The following is a 22,732-nucleotide window of genomic DNA, read 5'->3' as shown; positions in this document are numbered from 1 at the left end:
GGTCATTCAACACATCTGTGGCATACTTATCATGCATTTTAAGGAAAGAAATACTGGAACACGCAGAAAAATATGACAAACATTTTTTAAGATTGGACTCTCCGGATTTGGGTTAACCAGGAAACCATACAAACCTGTTTTGTTGTTTGATTAAACATGAAAAAGAGTTAGTCTGGCTATAAGACTCCTTGTCTGGGCTAGACTGTGACATGTTCTTGCTCAAACAGCTTCTTGTCATCATGACCAACTTCAGGTAATTAAATTTCCATGAAGTTTTTACAGTGATATGACATGCTTGTGTAACCTCATTCCCATGACAGGTTGTATGAATAAGGTGAAGACATAACATTGATAAAAGATCATCTCAGTATATGCCTGTACCAACACACAAACAACACCACATTGTACAAGGCAGTAACTGCTCTTGGAAGATTGGAGGAATGATGGACAGAAAAAAGCAGTTGTCCAAACATATTTGCTTTTTAGTTGTTTTTTATGTTGTTTTTGAAGTGTGTTCAGAAAATCCCAGATGTTTTGCCAACAAGTTGGAGACAAGAGGTACTGATACAATGTAACTATGGTTACAGGAAGTTGGATGTTTGGACTAATGAGCCCAGGTAAACACATTATACTGGACCATTTCTTCAACCAAGGGGTGTTCTTGTTCAGTATCTGAGAAAGATGTTTTGCACATGACCGGATGCATGTGAAATAGATGAGTGTCACATCCCAATCTGCCCAAGGCACGGATTGGATGTATGGTCCAGTGTCATCCTAGACACCTCGGATACCTTGTAATGCACTTCCTGCTCATAGACCTTCATGCAGATCATTGCTGACTTCATGGCAAATTATAAAGCAGCCATCTTTAATATTTTTAAAATGTCTCTGTTTCACCTATAATTCATCTATTCTTTTGGATCCCAGTTTTTAGCAATTAAAATTTGCCTCAGAATGTTTATGTATGATGAAAATTAGATATATGTTGTTTGTATCCTAATTTGTCGTAACTAGAAAATTTAGTTGTACGGTTTGGCATCACAAATGACAGAATTTTGCATCATTGTTATTTCTTGACAATTACTGTGTTGCCCCCATTGGGGATAACGTTAGTGAATGTCAACACTGATGGAATGTGTGACAGATACTACCTGCATTCGTGACAAACTGTCCACCATTATACTTATGTACACTAAATTGCCCAAATCTGTGTGCCAACAGTAAGGTTGACAGACAATGGGTTTGAGCATGAAAGCTATTAATACAGTCCTGCCAGCAGAATTCTGATTGTATTAGGCATACAGGTAAGCTGAGACCACATGCATTGTGCTTATACGTAATTTTATGTGTATAATATTCTAAAAAAGTTAAAGAACAGATGAATGAATATTGAACATTGTAGTTCAAACTTCAAATTGACAATAGTAATATGAAAGTGGGTATGGTTTTAAGCTGTGTATAGTAATTTCCAGCAATATCATACCAGTATTAGTTTTACTTGAGTGGGTATGGAGGTTTTAGGAGCAAGTTTCAAACAGGTTACTGTGTGAATTAGTTGGCCACAGTGTCTCCCAACAGTGGGCAGTGATTGTGTATACAAATAGTACTGAGATCCATTCATGAATTGTCTAACATTCCAACCATTTTGCGTAGGCAGATCCCTACAGAAAAATTCTTATTAAAAACAGCGATTACTTTAAATTTATATTTTCTGTAATTCAGAAGTATTTGAAAATATTTGAAATGTAGTAATGTAAAACTGAAGTGTAAAATCCTGTTCGCCCTATGTTTGTCCTGACAGGTTTGTGTGAAATAATGGCCATCTCTCATATGTCGGTATCATAACATGTCATAATCAAATACAAATACAAATAGCTAAATATTTCATTGTAGTTATGAAATATTTGCAGACATTTTTGGCTGTCTTAAGCCAAATATTGGCCATTGAGCATGTTGATAAAGCCTGTATAAACCCTGTGATGACAAGATGATGGTATGATGTTTTCATGGCTATATAGCTTTGAATTGATCGACCTGCTTTCTGGGGCACGTGGACTGCAGCATTTCACTTGGATATTTTTTCAGTTTTGTTGACAATCAATCTGGAATGTTAGATGTGAGTTGGTTCACCCAGGTAACTGGATGTCAACAGATACTGTCTAAACTTGTTAAATAATTGAATACTTTATCTCAGGATCTGTACTAATGATGAATGTAATGAGAGTGGCTCCTGATAAGCATCTGTCAGATTTTATACTGTGTTCCAGCAATGTCATGATTGGGCAGGTGTTCAGATGTTTTTAGAAAAACACTAACCCAAGGGCAAGTGACTTCAAGAAAGTAACTTGTCCTGACTAATTTTCCATTTAGCCTGACTTTTATGACCTAATCATGATGATGTAAATATGAAAGGATAAATGAAGGATTATTTGATGTTAATGCTTTCTGGACTATTTATCAAGAAGGGATAATTGATAAATAGCAAAGAAAGAACTCTAGTTTCTTATCATTGCAAAAATTACTCCATTTCATTCTCGTATCGTGTGAAGTTTTAATAGCTACTTTTTATGCAGATATGAAATTAAATGGCTTGCCCTGGGCAATGGGATTTTTTAACCTCAGTTGGGTCACCATGTACGGGCTTCACACATTGTACTGATGTGAGGAACTGAACCTTTCTTGTGGACTGAGGAACAAAGGCTTTATGCACAAGGCTAGTCCACTGCCCTAGATGACTGTCATTGAGTTCTTACTAATTTGTATATGTGATACCATGAGGGTGTAACACATCGACAACAGCCATGGTGAATGGCTGTTGACATAGAAAATAAAACTCAATAATAATTCACTAAACATCGGTAGATATCTTGATAAATATCAGAAAAGTAACTTTAAAGACAAATGCCAAGAAAATATCTGTAGTTATTAATATATCCATGCATATTTCTATGGAATAACTGTAATAAAATGAGATTGATTAATGGTGAGACATTTGGCAGTGTTTACACAAACATGCAGGTTTTCTGGATACAATAAGTGTGTTTCCAAGCATCATATTTGTAGTCCAAATCATTCATGCCATTAATGCATTTTCAAAAGATGTTAGAAAATCTCTGAATCTTCTAAAGTGATACTGCAAAAAGAGAAGCTGGAGATTGAAGCAACATCAGTACTGTTCTAACTGAACACAAAAACAATGTTAGACAATGGTTTGAAGAGGGCACTCACTAAACAACACATGCTGTACAAATGTTTTGAGAATGTCTGGCCAGAATTAAACATCTCATGTCAGCCTATCCTGCTGGGCCTGTTTGGACATTAACACACAACCTGAAAGGTGAAACTAAACAAAGAGTCCCGTGGACATGTGTTCCCTGCCAGTTTTACCTATATCAGGCTGATCGTTACTGCCACTATGACCCTAAAACCTTGAAACAGTCATTATTTGAGTGTTGATTGTTCACTGCTCATTCACGGCTGTCCATTCAGGGGACTGACCTTGCCATGGTGGAAGATTGTATCGCCTGAAACAAAGGCCGCCTCCTACCACAACAATGATGTTGCCTGCATGTGTACCATTACTTCACCTCATACTGGTATCATGGATCATGGTGGTACAGTGTGTACCTTGTCTCACTGTTTGTGTCAGTGTTAGTAATGCCCCATCATGGCTTACTTATACAGCGTGATTATCAGAACAATTCTCGTGTTGGTCCTACTTCCTGTCTTCCATCAGTTCAATGTCCATTGTGGAATGTATTCTAATTCACCTCTTTCAGCTTTACTGATTTACTTTAGTACTTTTTTCTTGGCTAAATATGGTTTTGAGAAAACAGTGAAGTTTAAATAAATTGCTAAATTCTGTAGATGAAGCTCATAGAGAAACAGGAACATGTGGAATCAGTATCGGGCTGATGGTCTTGTTACATGTACCGTATATTACCATGTATAAGCCAACCCCCAACTTGACCCTCATAATCAGTGTCAAAATTGTATCTCTCATAGATAGGCTGACCCCCCTTGGCGATAGGTCGTGGCCAGAGATGAGACCAGAGACATCTTGGTCATAAGTATGTTTGGTGAGAATATTACATACTGGGAATACAGATTTATCAGTATTTTTGTGGAAACCTGTGTTTGTTTTGCTTTAAATGTGTCCACAATTCCAATGATCACTGCCTGCATCAACGGAGACCAGACCTGCGAAATCTTGGGCATAAATATAAAATCTGTACCATCGTCCTGACAATGCACTGACGGCCAGAAAAATACTTTCTTGAAATTGTATCTCATAAACAAGCTGACCCTCTTCTACAGACTTCATTTTTTTGGACCTCAAAATATGGTACACAAAATATGTTTGAAAAAGTCACTTTTCTGAAACAAACATTTTTGAACACTTGAAAAAAAAACAGAAATAAGAAACCTGTTTCTTATATGCCACTGTACGTTCATTAAGTTCCTGAAACTCTTGCCTCTATAGACATTTGGGGTGGTAGGGTAGGCCTAATGGTTAAAGCATTAGCTCGTCATGCCAAAGCCCTGGGTTTGATTCCCCACATAGGTACAATGTGTGAAGCCTATTTCTGGTGGGTCCCTTGGTGATATTGCTGGAATATTGCTAACAGCAGCTTAAAACCATTGCTTCCTCAATCACTCTATACTCAGCTGTATTGCTTCACCTAATATAAGAGAAGATAGGATAGCCCAGTTGTTAAAGTGTTTGCTCTTAATAGCTCAGGTTCAGTTTCCCATGTGTGGAGCCATTAACTTGTTTCTAACCAACCTTGATGCTGCTCAAACATTTCTAAGCCTGCTGAAAGCACTGTAAGACCAAACTCCACCTCACTCACTATTACATGTAGATTCTTAGGTCACCATATCCAGTGGCGTAGATCGATGCTCATGCTGTTAATCTCTTGATTCTAGTTCAGACTAGAATATTCACCAACAGCCACCATACACCTGGAATATTGCTTAGGGCAGCTTTACACAAATAAACATATATAATTCAGCAGGTGCACATGAGATTCTGCAAGATGGAGGTGATTGACTTGAACAGATTACTGCAGGAATATGCAGCAATAAGCTGGCCCCTTTCATCTTTGGCTGGCATGGTCATTCTGAACGCTGAGTGAAGTGTGATACACACCGAGATATTGCTGTCAGTTTGTGATGTACTTTGAATGGTCAACTGGCAGACACTGAGCAGCACACATTTCACCTTCAGTGGATGGCATTGTGTCTGTGTAGTAGTGGAATTATCTTACTTTCTGAAGATTCTGATGTAATGCCTGTTATGTTTGGCCAGTGCAAACATTATAAAGTAAAAGACTGAAAGTGGTTGTCCACATCAGTTTGGGAGAAGTGTCCCCTGGATGAACTGGCAAACAATTTGTGAACAATCTGTGAAACAGCGCTACTATTTCAGTTTAGTTATCCAAGCCATGACAAACATGCTGGATATCTTCCTCTCAGAACAGTGTGAAATGGTTCTCAAGTTTCGACTCATTATCCCATGGTCATGTTCATTTAATGTCTTCTCATGTATACTGAACAGCAAAACATACAAAGGTTCACGAAAAATGAAATGTCATAAATGTAAGCATTCATGTTTATTCCTTCTATTTGAGAACTTGACATAAAAAAAACAGAGTTGCATTTCTTTTGCTATTCAATATATGTGTTCACATAAACTCAGCTTCCTTAGTGTATTTGTGTTTACAGACTCATAAAGATCTGGTCTTCGTTAATCCAGTTATCCATACTCATCCTAAGGCAAATATTGGGATCAGTTGGTAAGGCTCGCTGATTCTGACATGTCATCATATACCAGATTCGTAGATGTATGCTCACTTGATTGTTCAGTGGTTAGGTTCATTGTTTTCATTGATGCATTGAGTGGATTGATGATGTAAATACCTTTATTTGATCCCTGAAATCTCAATTGATTTCTATACATACTTCAAATATTCTCATGGCTTTGATGGTAACGTGGCACATAGTTATGTATGACACCAGGGATTTGTTTTTTAACAGTGTTACAAGTATGTCTTTTCCGTATATTTTGTTATTAATTCAGTAATAATTGTTAGTGGGTCACAATGTTTAGTGTTTTGAATAGTAAATATTTTGGGTCACATTTCGTTTTAATATCTGTTCAACACTTTTAGCATTATGGCATTCCGGAATTTATCTGTTCCTAGTTTTCGATGTTCACTTCTAGGATACTGTTTCAAGACCATTCTATAGTGTTGACGATGTTCATTTGTGCCCGAACTTTCATGAAATGATTTAGTTTATATATAAATAGGCTGGTTGCCATGTGGAGGGCGACATTTACACTCACTTTCATTCATATTCGCTGGAGTCACATCTCTGCCACGCTTTTGATCATCAAAATCCCGTCAACGCCTGAATTTACATTATCTGCTGTCACACCGATCGCTGTGTTTACATTTTGCCATAGCTGTTCCCTCTCACATCAAGACTTTGGTGAGTTTGATATATTGTATTTTTTTGTGACCCACTGACTTAGATTTTGTCTCTCTTGAAATGTACCTGAAATCTGCATTGTTATTTTGACTTGTGACTCTGTATATCTTGCTCTCGTTACATAACAATATATAATTTGAACGTAAACAACTTGTCTTTGTTCTGTTTTGCTGGTTTACAAGGGGATTTGTTAAATAGTTTGTCACGGTAAATTCTTAACCGTAACAACAGAATATCATGATGCTGCATATGTATCAGGGAAATGCGCAGGTGGATACATGAAGTTGTACCCTGCAGTACAGGATGGTGATTTAGGAAGGATTAAGATGGAAAACTACACTAAATAAGTTGTATGCTTTGCTTGAGGGTAATATGGTCTGATGTATGCCTTTTTCTAGCATTGTCATCTGAGCCGAGGAATCACATTGCTGCAACAATGCATACATCTGACCATATTACCGGAGGGAGAAGCATACATCTGACCATATTACCGGAGGGAGAAGCTATTACACCGTATTTATCTTACTGCCTCGTTAAATATACAAAACATGATTTTATTTTGTGTTTGAAGATCGATAACCTTGCTACCGACAATGTGACTTGTAAACGAAATGGCTTCTGCCTCTTGACTGGATTTTTAACATCAGTGAAGCTTATTCTGACAAGCTTAAAACTGCTTTAAAATGATTAATTATGTTTAAGCTAAGTGTGCAAATGATTCAATTTATAAAATAGTTAAGATAAAGCTGTCAAATTTGGCAAAAACAAATGCATACATTCAGAGCTCCTGATGATATTATCAAGCCGATGGGTATTCACTTCCATGTGTGTTTGTGTATGAGAAATTCCATTTTTTGATGAGTAGCTAGCATTTGGTATACTCTCATTAGTTTGAAGAATTATGTACTTTTACACACAGTTTCTTATTCTTATTGGGCAGTCTTTGCGTTTTCACAGAAACCTGCATTTTTCAGGCAAAAACAATAATAAAAACACAATGTGCCTTAAATCAGCAACATATGGAAAAACGGTACATTTTGAAATGATTCAGGATTGTAATAAAAATTACGTGAGCCAGAGATTTGGACTACTTATTTACAATTTTATTTTTGCACTTCTAAATATATAAATATAAATTCTTCTCAGTAGACCTAACATTTTAGTAATTCTTATATTGCCAAATAGTTGGCAGCCACACTCAACATGGCAGTCACATGACCACTTCAGTAAGCTCCAGACAGTGGTTACAGCTATAATAGTATATCATATACAGACATCAGTTGACCTTTGCTAATGCTGTTGTAGAGTTAGGGCGCCTCGATGAATTATCATACACAAACCAATGTAGTATTTGAGCAAATTACGTAAGGTATTACAGACCTATGGGGTTGTAAGTGATTCTTATGCATTTTTGTGCTTGCAAGTTTGTAATTAATCAAGTAAATGCGATTTTTCTTGGGTAACTGATGCAAATATGCACCTTTTCTGAAGCTCTGGTACTTAGTGAACACTAAAACAGCTAATCAAACCCTGTATGCATAATATTAATATGTCATATGATTGTCAGTAGTACAGCTTGTTGGAGGAGAGTTTGGCATTTACTGTTGCAGCGGCTAAATATATTTTCCAGCTGTCACTCACCTAGGAGGGGTCAGACGAAAAATTGTTAACAGGTTATTGATCAATGAAATTAAAGCATTTTAAAAGAAAGTAAGGTCATGTGTATTATCAGTATTCAGTCTTGTCACATCCAGGAACTCGGGAGACTGAGCAACCACACAACCATCGATATCTTTTCTTGAAACAAGTAACCAGCCTGAAAGAATCCTAGCCTACTTCCCACTTGGACATTCTGTCCAACTTACCTACATATAGAATGATGAGTGTCTGCGGCACCTGACAAAGTTAAACCTTAATTCATGCATCTCATTTTAGTTTCTAAGGTTAAAACTCACCACAACAAAACTCCTTGCAGCAAAAAGTGGTGCAATGTTTGATGTTAAAGGATCAAGGAGTGGGATCAAGCTTATGTTGTACTGTCATATTCACCATGATCAGTTTCAGTGTAAACAGTCAGACTGGATAATATTCAGGTAGTTTAACAAGTGCATGGGATGTGTATAATCTTTTAATACTAAACCACCCTACTACCACAAGATGGTGACATTGTCTTGCAGTGACATATTCTGGTGATGCTATTGATTAATCACATGACCTTGTACACAGCTGTGTCTTGAGTCACCGATGAGTCAAGGGAATTAACTATGGATAGATCTACTACTTAACTTCCTACATGTCGTGGTACAGATGCTCACTCTATCCACATGTAAGGCTGAATAAAAAGGTGAAATGTTTCTTGGGCATCAGTGTGCCATTGTTGTTTGTGAGCGTAACATTTTTTTTGCCATTTAAAAAAAATAATTTTGACTTGGCCGTGTCCCGATCATCCATTTGTCCGCTTAATGAGAATGAGTGTCTACAAGAATGATTGTGACTGAATCTACAACTCATTAACACATGCTAAACTTCCCAAGCTGTGTTTCTGAGAGAGAGAAAATAAAAATGTGTTCCTCCCTCATCACTTTTTTTTCTATCAAAAATTAAAAACAAAGTCCTCATCACTTTTGAAAAAATGTTCCCAAAAAACATACAACATTTTCATGCAGCCTAATCTGTCACTTATACAGGCTAATTGTTTGAAAATGCAACTTGCAACAATAGGCTATCTATGTGACAGAGGTTTGTGTGAAATCGTGTCTCATTTAGACAACTGGGACTGTGTATTGGTCATTCACTCATCATTTTAATAGTCTGGGTCCAATTCCCCACATGGGTACAATATGTGAAGCCCAGTTCTGGTGTCCCCTGCAATGATAATGCAAAAGTACAACTAAACCTAGTCTCTCACTCAATTTCTGGTGAGCATGACATGACTTAATAGCTCTGTTATATTGTAACACTGTGCACCCAATATTAGAATCAATCAGTTTCCTTTAAGTATGTTAGTACAACTTTCAAAAAAACATGAGATGTTTGCATGACCGGATGACAGATTAAGTCAAATTAAAGCATCTCTCAGGAATCCATCTCAGACACACGATACACAAATAACATCAAGCAATTGTTGGAAATCATTAGACAAAATAATCTGACTTCAAGAAGGCAAACTTTGGGTGCAAGTGCATGAGTGAGAAATGTCATTTAGAATAGCCATGATCGGCAGTCATTTGGTGTATTTATTGTTATGCATCTTGAAATCTTGTGTGTAGGCTATAGATTCATCAAGTTGTTTTGTCTTATAGCCTGTATTTCTAATTGTCTTAAGCCATCAGGATTTGTTAAAGCTTGGTTTATGATTCTCATTTTTCTACACATTCAAACGTAAATAAAATGTGAAAAAGCAATGTTTTTAGATAGATTTTGCAGACAAATAAATGCAAAGGTTAAATGAATACACAATGCCTATGAAGAAAGTGTATCACAAATAAACATGTTACAAAAGCAAGTTAAATTGAAAAAAAAAATAATGTTCCTGACCAGATAATATATTATAATATACTATAATCGTGATAATTAAAACTTGATATCAGGGCAATATCATCTAAAATACTATGTCAAAATGCATGACAGTTTAAGTTCATGAACCCTTGTCACTGCTTTTATTTTTTCTCTTGTATTGAACATTTTGGGAAACAACACTGAACATGTTTGAAACACACTGAGGGATGTTTGCTCATCAGATGCCAATCATGTGGACTGCATGTCTATCTTGGTTCTGCAGTCAGTCCCGTCAATAGTGTTGTCCTAACTGTGTATTGACAGGCTGGTGAGTCATCAATATTATGACAGTTTTACGCCACAATGGCCAGTAGGTAATGGGAATTTGAACATATCATGCAGTGTATAGCATATACATTGATCATCACCATTAAGCTGTAAGGAGACTGTTGCTGAATGATCCAAAGGATGATCCAATTAGGTGGAGGCTGTAGTGTGTCTTTTATGAGAGAAGGAAGAGGTTAGTTAGGATGGTATAAGCCTTGATCTTCACTCTCGGGCTGTAGTTAGTCTATTATGAATCACTATTTTGTATGCAATGAACTGTTTTTGCATAATTTGCATATGTAAACAGCCGACCCAAGGCATGGTATTTCTGCTTTCCTGATGTTTTCACATGCTGCAAAAATTGAGAGTCCCAATATACATCAACCTAGGATAATTTTTTAATATCTCGTCGGGCAAAAGGTCGACCAATCGAGATGGTTCCATGGTGATCGAATTAATTATGGTGAAGCACTTCAGTTAATACCACAGAACGCACTCTCTTGCAAATAAGAGACAATAGGCCTTCTCATATACACATTATGTCTCGGTCTGTTTATTAGATAAGGAAGTGGTTGGTTAAGATGGTGTGAGCCTTGGTCTTTATGCTCATTCCTTTATTGGACTGGCAGAGGATGGTTACTACAATGGAACTACAGTATTAAGCTATAGTGACAGTTAGTAAGTTCAATACTGAGGCAAGACAAGTGTCATTATGATGTGTGTGTTCAGTATAGTTGAGTTTTCAGATTAGGACAATCAAATGTTAGTTTTGTATGACCCCAGCTGTATGTTGATGTTTTATGTTTGTGACTATGGTTTTACAGAGTAAACTTACTCCAGCAATTTGACTGAAGTTCTTCTCACATTTTCCACATGATTGGAATTAAGGCTACGCCTTCAGATTGAACAATATCTGTGTTGTATTTAACAGGATATTCCAAATGAAAAAAATATCATTTTGACTCAGGTGTCACAAAAATAATTCATTTGGCTGAATGTGTATGATTTTCTGACAAAAATCATTCCAAGCAATGACCTAAAAAGAATTCTGATGGTTTACAAAAGTACATCCCACCTTCAGAATTGTTTGTTGGTGTTTCATGCAGAACACATTTTACAAGAAGGAAGGAAGGAGAGGAAATATGGTTTATTGTTGTGTCACATGCTGGCCAATCACAATAAAAGGCATTTCATTATTTCAGGAATTTAAACACAGCATTTGGCATATTGTCTGTGAGACACAATATCAGAGTTCTATAAAAACATTGATAATTAAGTTACCAACACATACACATGCAATACAAAACATGGTTGAGAAGTAAGTCACTTACCTAGGTCATCTTCAACGCCCAGGTGGGGTTTAGCCTTATCTAGGCTTTCTAGCACAGGCATCACCTTCATCAGGTCTTTCCAGCTTAGCCAAATTTCTAGGTTTATATATCAATCCTTTACATACATATCTTGCACTAATAATCAGTTTCCCATCTCTGGTATGTTGTAAACAAAGAATGCATGGTGTATATGTTGTGATCCATTGTGAGATATTTTTTCCATGTACAGCTTTCTGCTCTAATAATCAGTCGCCTGTTTATGGTCTGTTGTTATTCTATACTGGTTCAAATGATTTGACAGAACCAGTAGTATATCCATGATTTAAAGAAAATGTAAATAAAAATTTTAAAAATGTGATAGTTGGAAGTGTTCTGCTTGAGCTACCTGTCAAGCTAAAGGTGAGAAAGATGGACAGCTGACCCTTATAGAAACTAGGTCATCAGAACTGTGAGGTAGGGCGAGATCCAATCACTGCAACACAAGGCAAGCCTACTGGTATCTAGTTCCCCCAGGTAGGTTCGCTGTTTGTGAACTAGTTACTGCTGTCATTTCTTTCAAAAACAACCATGTCAAGGCTGGATTCATTTGATTTTTTTCAGTGACATCAGTGGTCTAATTTGTGGTTCATTAGTTTCAGCACGTAACTATGGTAGCTGGCATAATAGTTTTGTGACTGTCTGAAGGATAATTATCCTTTTAGTTAATGAGTATTTAAAAAACATAATGGCTGTTGCATATTCAAGGGAATGCAGTGTTACCTACTGAAGGGAATGCAGGCATGTCACCTTCGCCCTAAAAGCCAATCCATGTGTATGCAGGGTTTCAGCAACTCATGCTTGTGGTAAGGTGCAACTGACAGGATCAGGTGGTCAGGCTCGCTGACTTGATTAATGCATTATTATATTCCAGTTAAAGAGATTGATGTTCATGCTGTTGATCACCAAATTGTCTGGTTCAAACTCAACTATTATTTATTAGAATATTGATGACTGTGGTATTGAACAACAAACATTAAATTTTTTCAAAGCTTTTGATGGAACACAGTGTATGTTGTTGACAAAGCCCCAAAGGGACAAAAACCTAGTTGTTTTGTGTGTGCATATTCAAACACCTTGCCAAAGTTAACCTTACCCCAGTCTGACATGTTTGACATAAACTGATCTGTATTTGTGTAATCATCTGATACCAGGTGGGGGGTACCCATATGGTTAAGGCGTTCGCTCAACAGGCTGACGCTAAGGTTCGATTCCCTCACTTGTGTACAAAGTGGAAAGTCCATTGCTGGTATCACTCTCTCACTGTGATGCCAGGTGAAGTGATGGGGTAGCCGTATGGTTAAAATGTTCACTCGTCGTGCCAATGTTAGGATTCAAGTCCCCACATGGGTACGATGTGTGAACCACAGGTTTTGTGTCACACTCTCACTCTGATGCCAAGCACAAGGCAGGATACCAACTAGTATAATGGCTAATGGTTTGACTTGTCCAGCAGACTGTGACCTCCGTCATTTAGGAAGATGCTTCATCCACTAGACCGTTGAATCAGTCCCTAGAACAGGTTTCTGTGGATATTTGTCCCATCACTAACAGATAGCATGAGAGGCAGATGATGGGTAGATACCAGCCGAGCATACGCTTTGTTATGAGCATGCATTCTGGTATCTCCGTTTTGTCACAGCAGCATTGCCTAAACATTTTTAATGAAAAGGTTACGGAAAAGTGCTCCTGTACTGTATCATGCTGTACGACAAGCTAGTTGGTGTGAACGCTCCTTCGGTGTACAGGCAACACAAGAGAAGTTTAGAAAGCTCTTCAACAAATGTAGAGTGTGAATTGTATATTGACTGATGTTTCTAGAGGACAGCTATTCTTAGTATTGATCAAAGACGGTGTTTTGCAAATCTATTTGCCTTGCAAATATTATATGTCATTCAATGAATGTGTTTTTGTTGGAATGATACCAGGCGGAAACGAGGCCACTGAAAGCGGAGACTTTAAGCAATAGTACAGACATGGATATCGTCATCTATAGTTTTGAGGTTCCACCTGAGGTTAACATGAGTGAATCTCTTTTGAATATGAAAAGTGACATTTTATAGGCTAATAACTGTAGTAATGAGAAATGCAAATCCAGATCCAGACTGACCTTGACCTCCTATGTAATGTTTGACATGTTGACGAGGGTGGGTGGGGGCACTCACATACTGGTGACTGGTACCCACAGAACCTTGTAGGTGAAATCAAAGTTTTGTTTAAGCTACCAAGTACAGTTTACCAAGTGAAGTGTTTGTTGTTGAAATTAGTCACATAAGTGAGTGAGTTTTGTTTTATGCCACACTCAGCAATATTCCAGCTATATGGCGGCAGTCTGTAAATAATCGAGTCTTTGGCCAGACAATCCAGTGATTGACAACATGAGCATCGATCTGCACAACTGGGAACCGATGACATGTGTCAACCACCTGATCCTTTTATGGCAAGCATGGGTTACTGAAGACCTATTTTACCCCGGACCTTTACGGGTCCAAAGGTATGAGAGTTGACATGAGACATTTGCTGAAATTGAGCACAATTTTGAAACTGCAGTGAAAGTGATTGTTGAAACAGAAGTATTACTAATGAGGGGTTGGGGAAATCGTAGGGTTTTTGTTGAAATAGATTTTTATGGTTTAAGTTTAAACATAGTTGTTGAAACTCACCATGATAACTGAATGTGTATTATGGACTACAGAATGAAACAAACGTAGCAAATGAGATGTATGTCCATATACATGTTGTTTTGTTTGATCTGTCTAACCAAGAAATATACACAAGCATCAGTTGCCCTGCTGATCGAAACTCACATCATTGGTGAACATATATTCCTCTGTGCTCGCGGTTAGATGCAACCTAGGAAATACACTAGACTCTACACTTTACTAAGAATGTGTAATCTCAAATGTAACATGTAACATTTGACCGCTTTCTAAATGGCATTATGTAATCATAGTTGATGGAGATCATTTCTCACCTCGATCTACTTTCAAACAATATACATACCATTTATCAATGGTTATAGGAACTGATCTACAAATACCATTTTAGATCTTACAAGGATGTTTGGAAAGAGTGAGTGCGTGATCATGGTTTTAGACAATTTGAGCAATATTCAAGCTATATCACTGAAGGGGACACCATAAGTCGACTTCTCACATTGTACCCGTGTGAGGAATTGAACCTGAGTCTTTGGTGTTAGTACCCGAAGTCGTCCGTGTGACAAGTGAACACTTGAACTATGTGGTTATCCAACTGCCCTGAGATATTCAAAACAATAAGTTTAAAACACTTTGGACATTTTCCCAGGCATGGAGGTAGTGTTTTGGTTTATTAATAATCAAGCATTCACAGTGTTCACAGGCTGCTTGCTTTTAGAGACTCAGTTTGTCCACTTCAGTGTGTTTCCAGGCACACCGTCTTCCATGTGACCTGTGGGGAAGTAAATGGGATGTTTCTAAAAGTGTCATAAAGTATAACTGCACCATAAATCAGTCCAAAATGTTTATGCGGACTACTTCAGTCTGTGAATCCACCTTTGTTTCCTGGAATGTTAGGAGAACTGTGTGTTACTGTCAAGTTCATGTGTTTTCATCCTTAAAGATCATGTGTGAGTTCACACTGGGGGCATTTCATATCTGCACATGTTTATGTGGATATGTTTTTGTTAGCTGTAAACATACATGCTACCTAAACCAGCCGGACCAGTTTGGTCACCTGTGTGAGGTGACTTCTTGTCAATTGTAACACTTGTTATTGCTTACTAGGTGTCAGTCTGTTCTGTCTCTGTATGTTCATTACCTTTTCTCAGTTAAGGGCTTGGGGCTCAGTCTCTATGAGTCTTTATATTTACATGTATTATTTTTGTCACTGATACTTTACAAAATAAATGATTTAAAACATGTTTTATGCATGGCTTTCTTCTTACTTTTGTAAATGTTTGTAATCAGTCCGAGACATAATTTGTACACTTGAATTTTGTGCATTTATGTCAGTGTTTGACTATTTAATTTCCTTTTTTCACATTTATATTCATGTCATCTAATTACTTGAACATCTATCAATGACTGTACCAAATTTTGTTTATTATTTTCAGAAATAACACTTTTAGACATTCAGAATTTCTCTGTCATCACGCAGTCATGCAAATGATTGATCCCCCTTTTCAGGCAATCACTTGTATGCGTATCAGGAGACCGTCTCATGTGCATGTTACGCCCTCTACTCTTAGTGAGCTGAGATAGTTTCAGTATCTCAAATGTAACTCTGTTGCAATAAGTCTGTTGGATGATTTTCAGTGTTTAAAGTAAATTTTCTAAGTTTCATTTAGAAGCCGGTTTGATGGAGGAGCATTTTTTTATGCATAGACTAATCCTCTCTTTTGCGATAGATGTGACATTTCGGTTATCACTTGCTTGGGTAGCATCTTCAGCATATGATACATCTACTGCAACAAAGACGTTTTCTACCTATAAAAAGTGGTCCTTGTTCAGTGTTTAGAGTAGCTCTGTAATAATGTCCATTTTGCCTATTCAGAAAAATAGAGTAAGCATGTGATGTGGTTTATTGGAAGCTTGAATGCAAAACATTTCCCCATTTATGAAACAAACAAGAAGTAACAAAAAATTATGTCTGAACATTTGCTACACCCAGACTGAAACAAAACAGTAAACCCAATGAAAAATCCCTACACTGCACATTCACCCATAATGTGAAGGCTAAGACTTCAGGATACATGTCTTCCCAATAATGTAAGATGTTTCTGTATACTAATTTTTACTAATTTTTACCCGCATGGCGGGTACTCCGTATGTACGTCTTTGTCCCTCAACAATATGTCTAACCAACTGGCAGGGTTCAACTCATTAGTGCTGTTGCAAGCTATAACCACAATGCACAGGATTTTTAAACTCACATGCGTTTACGTATAGCTACGGGTGTATTCAGGCGCCCTGACCCACACTATAAAAGAAAACGTCTGTTTCCTTCTGTTCATGGATACTGTAAACAGAGAACAAGATTGAATAGAGTGGTGTCATGGTTCACTGATGAATAAAGATTCATACATTACTCATGAAGCCATTGTTATTGGTCTGGTTTGCAAGCACACATTTGTATTCCTAGGACTCTGACAAGTCAAGATTTAGCATCCAGGTACCTGACCCCAATTGCCTGATTCATCACTACCCAGCCATACCCAGGTACCTGACCCCAATTGCCTGATTCATTACTACCCGCCATACCCAGGTACCTGACCCCAATTGCCTGATTCATTACTACCCAGCCATACCCAGGTACCTGACCCCAATTGCCTGATTCATTACTACCCAGCCATACCCAGGTACCAGACCCCAATTGCCTGATTCATTACTACCCAGCCATACCCAGGTACCAGACCCCAATTGCCTGATTCATTACTACCCAGCCATACCCAGGTACCAGACCAAGTCTAAAGCAACATGATAGGAGATGATGAAGTGATCATAACACTTTTGTTAAAGTTTCTTTACTCCACTGTGTTTTCCCATGTCAGACTCATGTTCTTAAACAACTACACTTGGCAAAGACAGACGAAACATTAATGAACTGTCCAATCTTAACAAGAGCGGTCATGATGCCATGCATGTTGACTGGCATGGGTGGTTTGGGCAGAATCTGGCAGGCTAGTCATACCGATAGATCATAATATTACGATAAGTGATGACTTACAGTCACTTTCCCTGTTTCAGATATAGGTGTCAACAAGAAAGCACAGCATGCTACCATCAGGACTTCTGAGTGTCCTTGTCGTGGCAACATTTACCATAGTTGTACAAGGGTAAGTGAACATTCAGACCAGTTGTACAGGGGTAAGTGAATATTCCCCACAGTTGCACAGGGGTAAGTGGACATTCCCCACAGTTAAACAGGGGTAAGTGGACATTCAGACCAGTTGTACAGGGGTAAGTGGACATTCACCCCAGTTGTACAGGGGTAAGTGAACATTCACCCCAGTTGTACAGGAGTAAGTGAATATTCCTCACAGTTGCACAGGGGTAAGTGAACATTCAGACCAGTTGAACAGGGGTAAGTGGACATTCCCCACAGTTGCACAGGGGTAAGCGAACATTCACCCCAGTTGTACAGGAGTAAGTGAATATTCCCCACCGTTGAACAGGGGTAAGTGAATATTCCTCACAGTTGCACAGGGGTAAGCGAACATTCACCCCAGTTGTACAGGAGTAAGTGAACATTCAGACCAGTTGAACAGGGGTAAGTGAACATTCAACCCAATTGTACAGGTGTAAGTGGACATTCCCCACAGTTGTGTTAGGGTAAGTGAACATTCACCCCAGTTGTACAAGGGTAAGTGAACATTCACCCCAGTTGAACAGGGGTAAGTGAACATTCAGGCCAGTTGAACAGGGATAAGTGAATATTCCCCACAGTTGCACAGGGGTAAGCGAACATTCACCCCAGTTGTACAGGAGTAAGTGAACATTCACCCCAGTTGTACAGGGGTAAGTGAACATTCAACCCAATTGTACAGGTGTAAGTGGACATTCCCCACAGTTGTGTAAGGGTAAGTGAACGTTCACCCCAGTTGTACAGGGGTAAGTAAACATTCACCCCAGTTGTACAGGGGTAAGTGGACATTCACCCCAGTTGTACAGGGGAAAGTGGACATTCACCCCAGTTGTACAGGGGTAAGTGGACATTCACCCCAGTTGTACAGGGGTAAGTGGACATTCACCCCAGTTGTACAGGGGTAAGCGAACATTCACCCCAGTTGTACAGGGGTAAGTGGACATTCACCCCAGTTGTACAGGGGTAAGTGGACATTCACCCCAGTTGTACAGGGGTAAGTGGACATTCACCCCAGTTGTACAGGGGTAAGTGGACATTCCCCACAGTTGTGCAGGGGTAAGTGAACATTCACTCCAGTTGTACAGGGTTTAAGTGAACATTCACCCCAGTTGTACAGGGTGCAAGTGAACACTGACCACAGTTGAACAGGGGTAAGTGAACACTGACCACAGTTGTACAGGGGTAAGTGAACATTCAAACCAGTTGTACAGGGGTAGGTGCACATTCCCCACAGTTGTACAGGGATAAGAGAATTTGTTTATTATATGTATTTTTTTATACTCATTTTGTAATTAACATAATGCTTATGTTATGACATTGTATTTTTACTGTTTGTGCTGTAGAAATTGAATTGTCTAGAAATTATTTCCTGCTCATGTGCATGAAACAAGTACAGTCTAAGTAAACTTAGTCACAGTGTATTTCGTTACACTTCACCACCGAGTCTAACATAACCTAGTGGAAGGTCACGTCAGGTAACCTTTGAGCAACCAATGACCATCCAATCAAATGCGAGACAGTTAAATAGATTGGACCAATCAGGCAACGGCTACTATTTTGTTATCAGAGGTCCTTTCAAAATATTCAGGTCACTGACACAGATCTCTCCGCACACAAAAAAAATCCGCATATATCACAATTATTTGACCTGCAGTATATATACTTTGGGGTTTCTGTTGACTTGGTTACCATTAGCTAATATTTCTACAAAATGACATCCTTGAATATTGCCAAAAAGACCATTTTCAGCAACTGTTTACTCACCGTTGTCATGTGTGCATCACCTGAAAGCGAGCGTAAGCTAAACAGCATTCGGAATCGTTCGGGTATGAACCTTTTCGAGATAAAAAGTTCAAAAGGTATGTGCAAATGTACACTTTCGCAATTTGGTAAGCTGTGTTCTGATTGGTCAATCTCCAAGGTTACCTCACGCGACCTCCCATAAGGTTTTGTTGGACTCAATGGTGGAGTGAAAGGAAAAGTACTGAGACTAAGTTTACTTAGACTGGAAACAAGTACCAATCCATGGTAAAATAATGGTGTGTATGTTGCCCTGCAGGAACTATTTAATCGTGAGTCCCGGTGTAATTCGACCAAATGAGGACTTGAAGGTTGATGCCACCTACACTGGATCTGGGACAGCATCTGTACAAGCTACTATTGGCATCATGGGTGGGGCTGTTGTGGCATCAAGCACAGAACAAACCCTAACCAATGGTAAGTGTCATGGCAACAACCAGTTTGCAAGCTGCTGCAAATAAACCTTTTTTCTTCTGTGAAAATGGTGATGGACTGTCACTTTGCATCTCAGTCTCAGTTTGTATTCAGACTTTGGTTCATTATTAAAGGACCACTAAACTCAATTTTTTGGTACTTTTTTTATCACTGCATATGAAAGACTTTTGGTTAGTCATGAACGAAACACCCTTTCTTTTAAAAAAAACTTGTGCTTAATTAATACCATGCGCTTAAAAGTTGCTAAAAAGCCGTCTGCTTCTCTCTCGCCCGCAAACGAAACCGCAGACAGGTATTTAACTATGTCGCCAGAGCCCTACAGTGATGTCATAGAAGGAACGGTTTCCAGTTAAATGTATAGAAAATGTGTAGGAAGCTCGTCATTTTGCTGATTTCTCGATGTCACCAAAGACATGCCGAATTGTTGTGTTGCCGTCAACTGTTCCTTGGGGTCGGGTGATGGTGTCACTTTGCACAGATTTCCACCAGACTCCGTAGTTTGTGCTTAAATTGGTTGTTAGTGTGTGCGAAGTGAGCTTTGTGGAAGCCTGTGGTATATACTAAATCGGATGGTTCGCCCCCTACCACGCTTCCAGGATAGAAAATGGAGTTCAAGTTTCATCGAGTTTATAAAATCAAGACTGCTTACTGCACATTGCTGACTAAAAGGATTTTGCATGGATATAATGCATTCTTCCTCGGAAACTCGGAAATTCTTGGTCAAAGTGACAATATTATCGTAAGTAATATTATATTGACCCCTTGTACTGACCGATTCCAAGAGTGAAAGTGTTATGTTATAAGCAATGTCATGTAAAATTCTAATGTCCGTCAAGCAAATACATATTTTCTACCAGTAGAAAGTAATTTTGATTTTGTAAGTCGGTGAAAACAAACTTAAATAGCATTCATCCTCAGACAGGGCGCCGCCATTTTTGAAAATCGTGAAGTCACGGGCTAAAGTCCGTTAGAATTATTGAGATTATGATTTGTTCTCATCAAGTTAGAAAATCAAAACTATTTTTAACTGATAGTTAAATATGCATTTGAATCATGGCCAAAAGGATTTTGCTTGACACAACAGTTAACATAAGGACTTCTTCCACGCAAGCAATTTGGGGGTTGAAGTGACATTTATATTGCAAGCAATGTTATATTGACCTCCACCTCACTTCCAAGAGTGAAATTGTTATGTTCTAAGCATTGACCTCCACCTCACTTCCAAGAGTGAAAGTGTTATGTTCTAAGCATTGACCTCCACCTCACTTCCAAGAGTGAAATTGTTATGTTATAAGCATTGACCTCCACCTCACTTCCAAGAGTGAAATTGTTATGTTATCAGCATTGACCTCCACCTCACTTCCAAGAGTGAAATTGTTATGTTATCAGCATTGACCTCCACCTCACTTCCAAGAGTGAAATTGTTATGTTCTAAGCATTGACCTCCACCTCACTTCCAAGAGTGAAAGTGTTATGTTCTAAGCATTGACCTCCACCTCACTTCCAAGAGTGAAATTGTTATGTTATAAGCATTGACCTCCACCTCACTTCCAAGAGTGAAATTGTTATGTTATCAGCATTGACCTCCACCTCACTTCCAAGAGTGAAATTGTTATGTTCTAAGCATTGACCTCCACCTCACTTCCAAGAGTGAAAGTGTTATGTTCTAAGCATTGACCTCCACCTCACTTCCAAGAGTGAAATTGTTATGTTATAAGCATTGACCTCCACCTCACTTCCAAGAGTGAAATTGTTATGTTATAAGCATTGACCTCCACCTCACTTCCAAGAGTGAAATTGTTATGTTATCAGCATTGACCTCCACCTCACTTCCAAGAGTGAAATTGTTATGTTCTAAGCATTGACCTCCACCTCACTTCCAAGAGTGAAATTGTTATGTTCTAAGCATTGACCTCCACCTCACTTCCAAGAGTGAAATTGTTATGTTCTAAGCATTGACCTCCACCTCACTTCCAAGAGTGAAATTGTTATGTTATCAGCATTGACCTCCACCTCACTTCCAAGAGTGAAATTGTTATGTTATCAGCATTGACCTCCACCTCACTTCCAAGAGTGAAATTGTTATGTTATCAGCATTGACCTCCACCTCACTTCCAAGAGTGAAATTGTTATGTTATCAGCATTGACCTCCACCTCACTTCCAAGAGTGAAATTGTTATGTTATCAGCATTGACCTCCACCTCACTTCCAAGAGTGAAATTGTTATGTTATCAGCATTGACCTCCACCTCACTTCCAAGAGTGAAATTGTTATGTTCTAAGCATTGACCTCCACCTCACTTCCAAGAGTGAAATTGTTATGTTATCAGCATTGACCTCCACCTCACTTCCAAGAGTGAAATTGTTATGTTATCAGCATTGACCTCCACCTCACTTCCAAGAGTGAAATTGTTATGTTCTAAGCATTGACCTCCACCTCACTTCCAAGAGTGAAATTGTTATGTTATCAGCATTGACCTCCACCTCACTTCCAAGAGTGAAATTGTTATGTTATCAGCATTGACCTCCACCTCACTTCCAAGAGTGAAATTGTTATGTTATCAGCATTGACCTCCACCTCACTTCCAAGAGTGAAATTGTTATGTTATCAGCATTGACCTCCACCTCACTTCCAAGAGTGAAATTGTTATGTTATCAGCATTGACCTCCACCTCACTTCCAAGAGTGAAATTGTTATGTTATCAGCATTGACCTCCACCTCACTTCCAAGAGTGAAATTGTTATGTTATCAGCATTGACCTCCACCTCACTTCCAAGAGTGAAATTGTTATGTTATCAGCATTGACCTCCACCTCACTTCCAAGAGTGAAATTGTTATGTTATCAGCATTGACCTCCACCTCACTTCCAAGAGTGAAATTGTTATGTTATCAGCATTGACCTCCACCTCACTTCCAAGAGTGAAATTGTTATGTTCTAAGCATTGACCTCCACCTCACTTCCAAGA

At 38.5% G+C, this 22,732-nt stretch overlaps 1 protein-coding gene across 5 annotated transcripts in view; it reads left to right on the top strand.

Moving 5' to 3' along the window:
* LOC137257888 (CD109 antigen-like) overlaps window positions 1–22,732 on the top strand; it is a 104,808-nt gene that overhangs the window by 6,152 nt on the left and 75,924 nt on the right. For 4 of the 5 annotated variants that reach the window (XM_067795381.1, XM_067795385.1, XM_067795380.1 and 1 more), the window contains exons 2-3: window positions 17,414–17,502; window positions 19,591–19,748. In XM_067795381.1, the coding sequence (XP_067651482.1) occupies window positions 17,441–17,502; window positions 19,591–19,748 (220 nt within the window). In that variant the 5' untranslated portion in view covers window positions 17,414–17,440. Of the gene's footprint in view, window positions 1–12,145; window positions 12,165–17,413; window positions 17,503–19,590; window positions 19,749–22,732 lie in introns of those variants that run through there. The other variant, XM_067795382.1, reaches the window with a different exon arrangement.

Source organism: Haliotis asinina, chromosome 12, assembly GCF_037392515.1.
Source record: "Haliotis asinina isolate JCU_RB_2024 chromosome 12, JCU_Hal_asi_v2, whole genome shotgun sequence".
Lineage (NCBI taxonomy): Eukaryota > Metazoa > Mollusca > Gastropoda > Lepetellida > Haliotidae > Haliotis > Haliotis asinina.
This window is presented reverse-complemented; position numbering and strand designations above follow the sequence as displayed.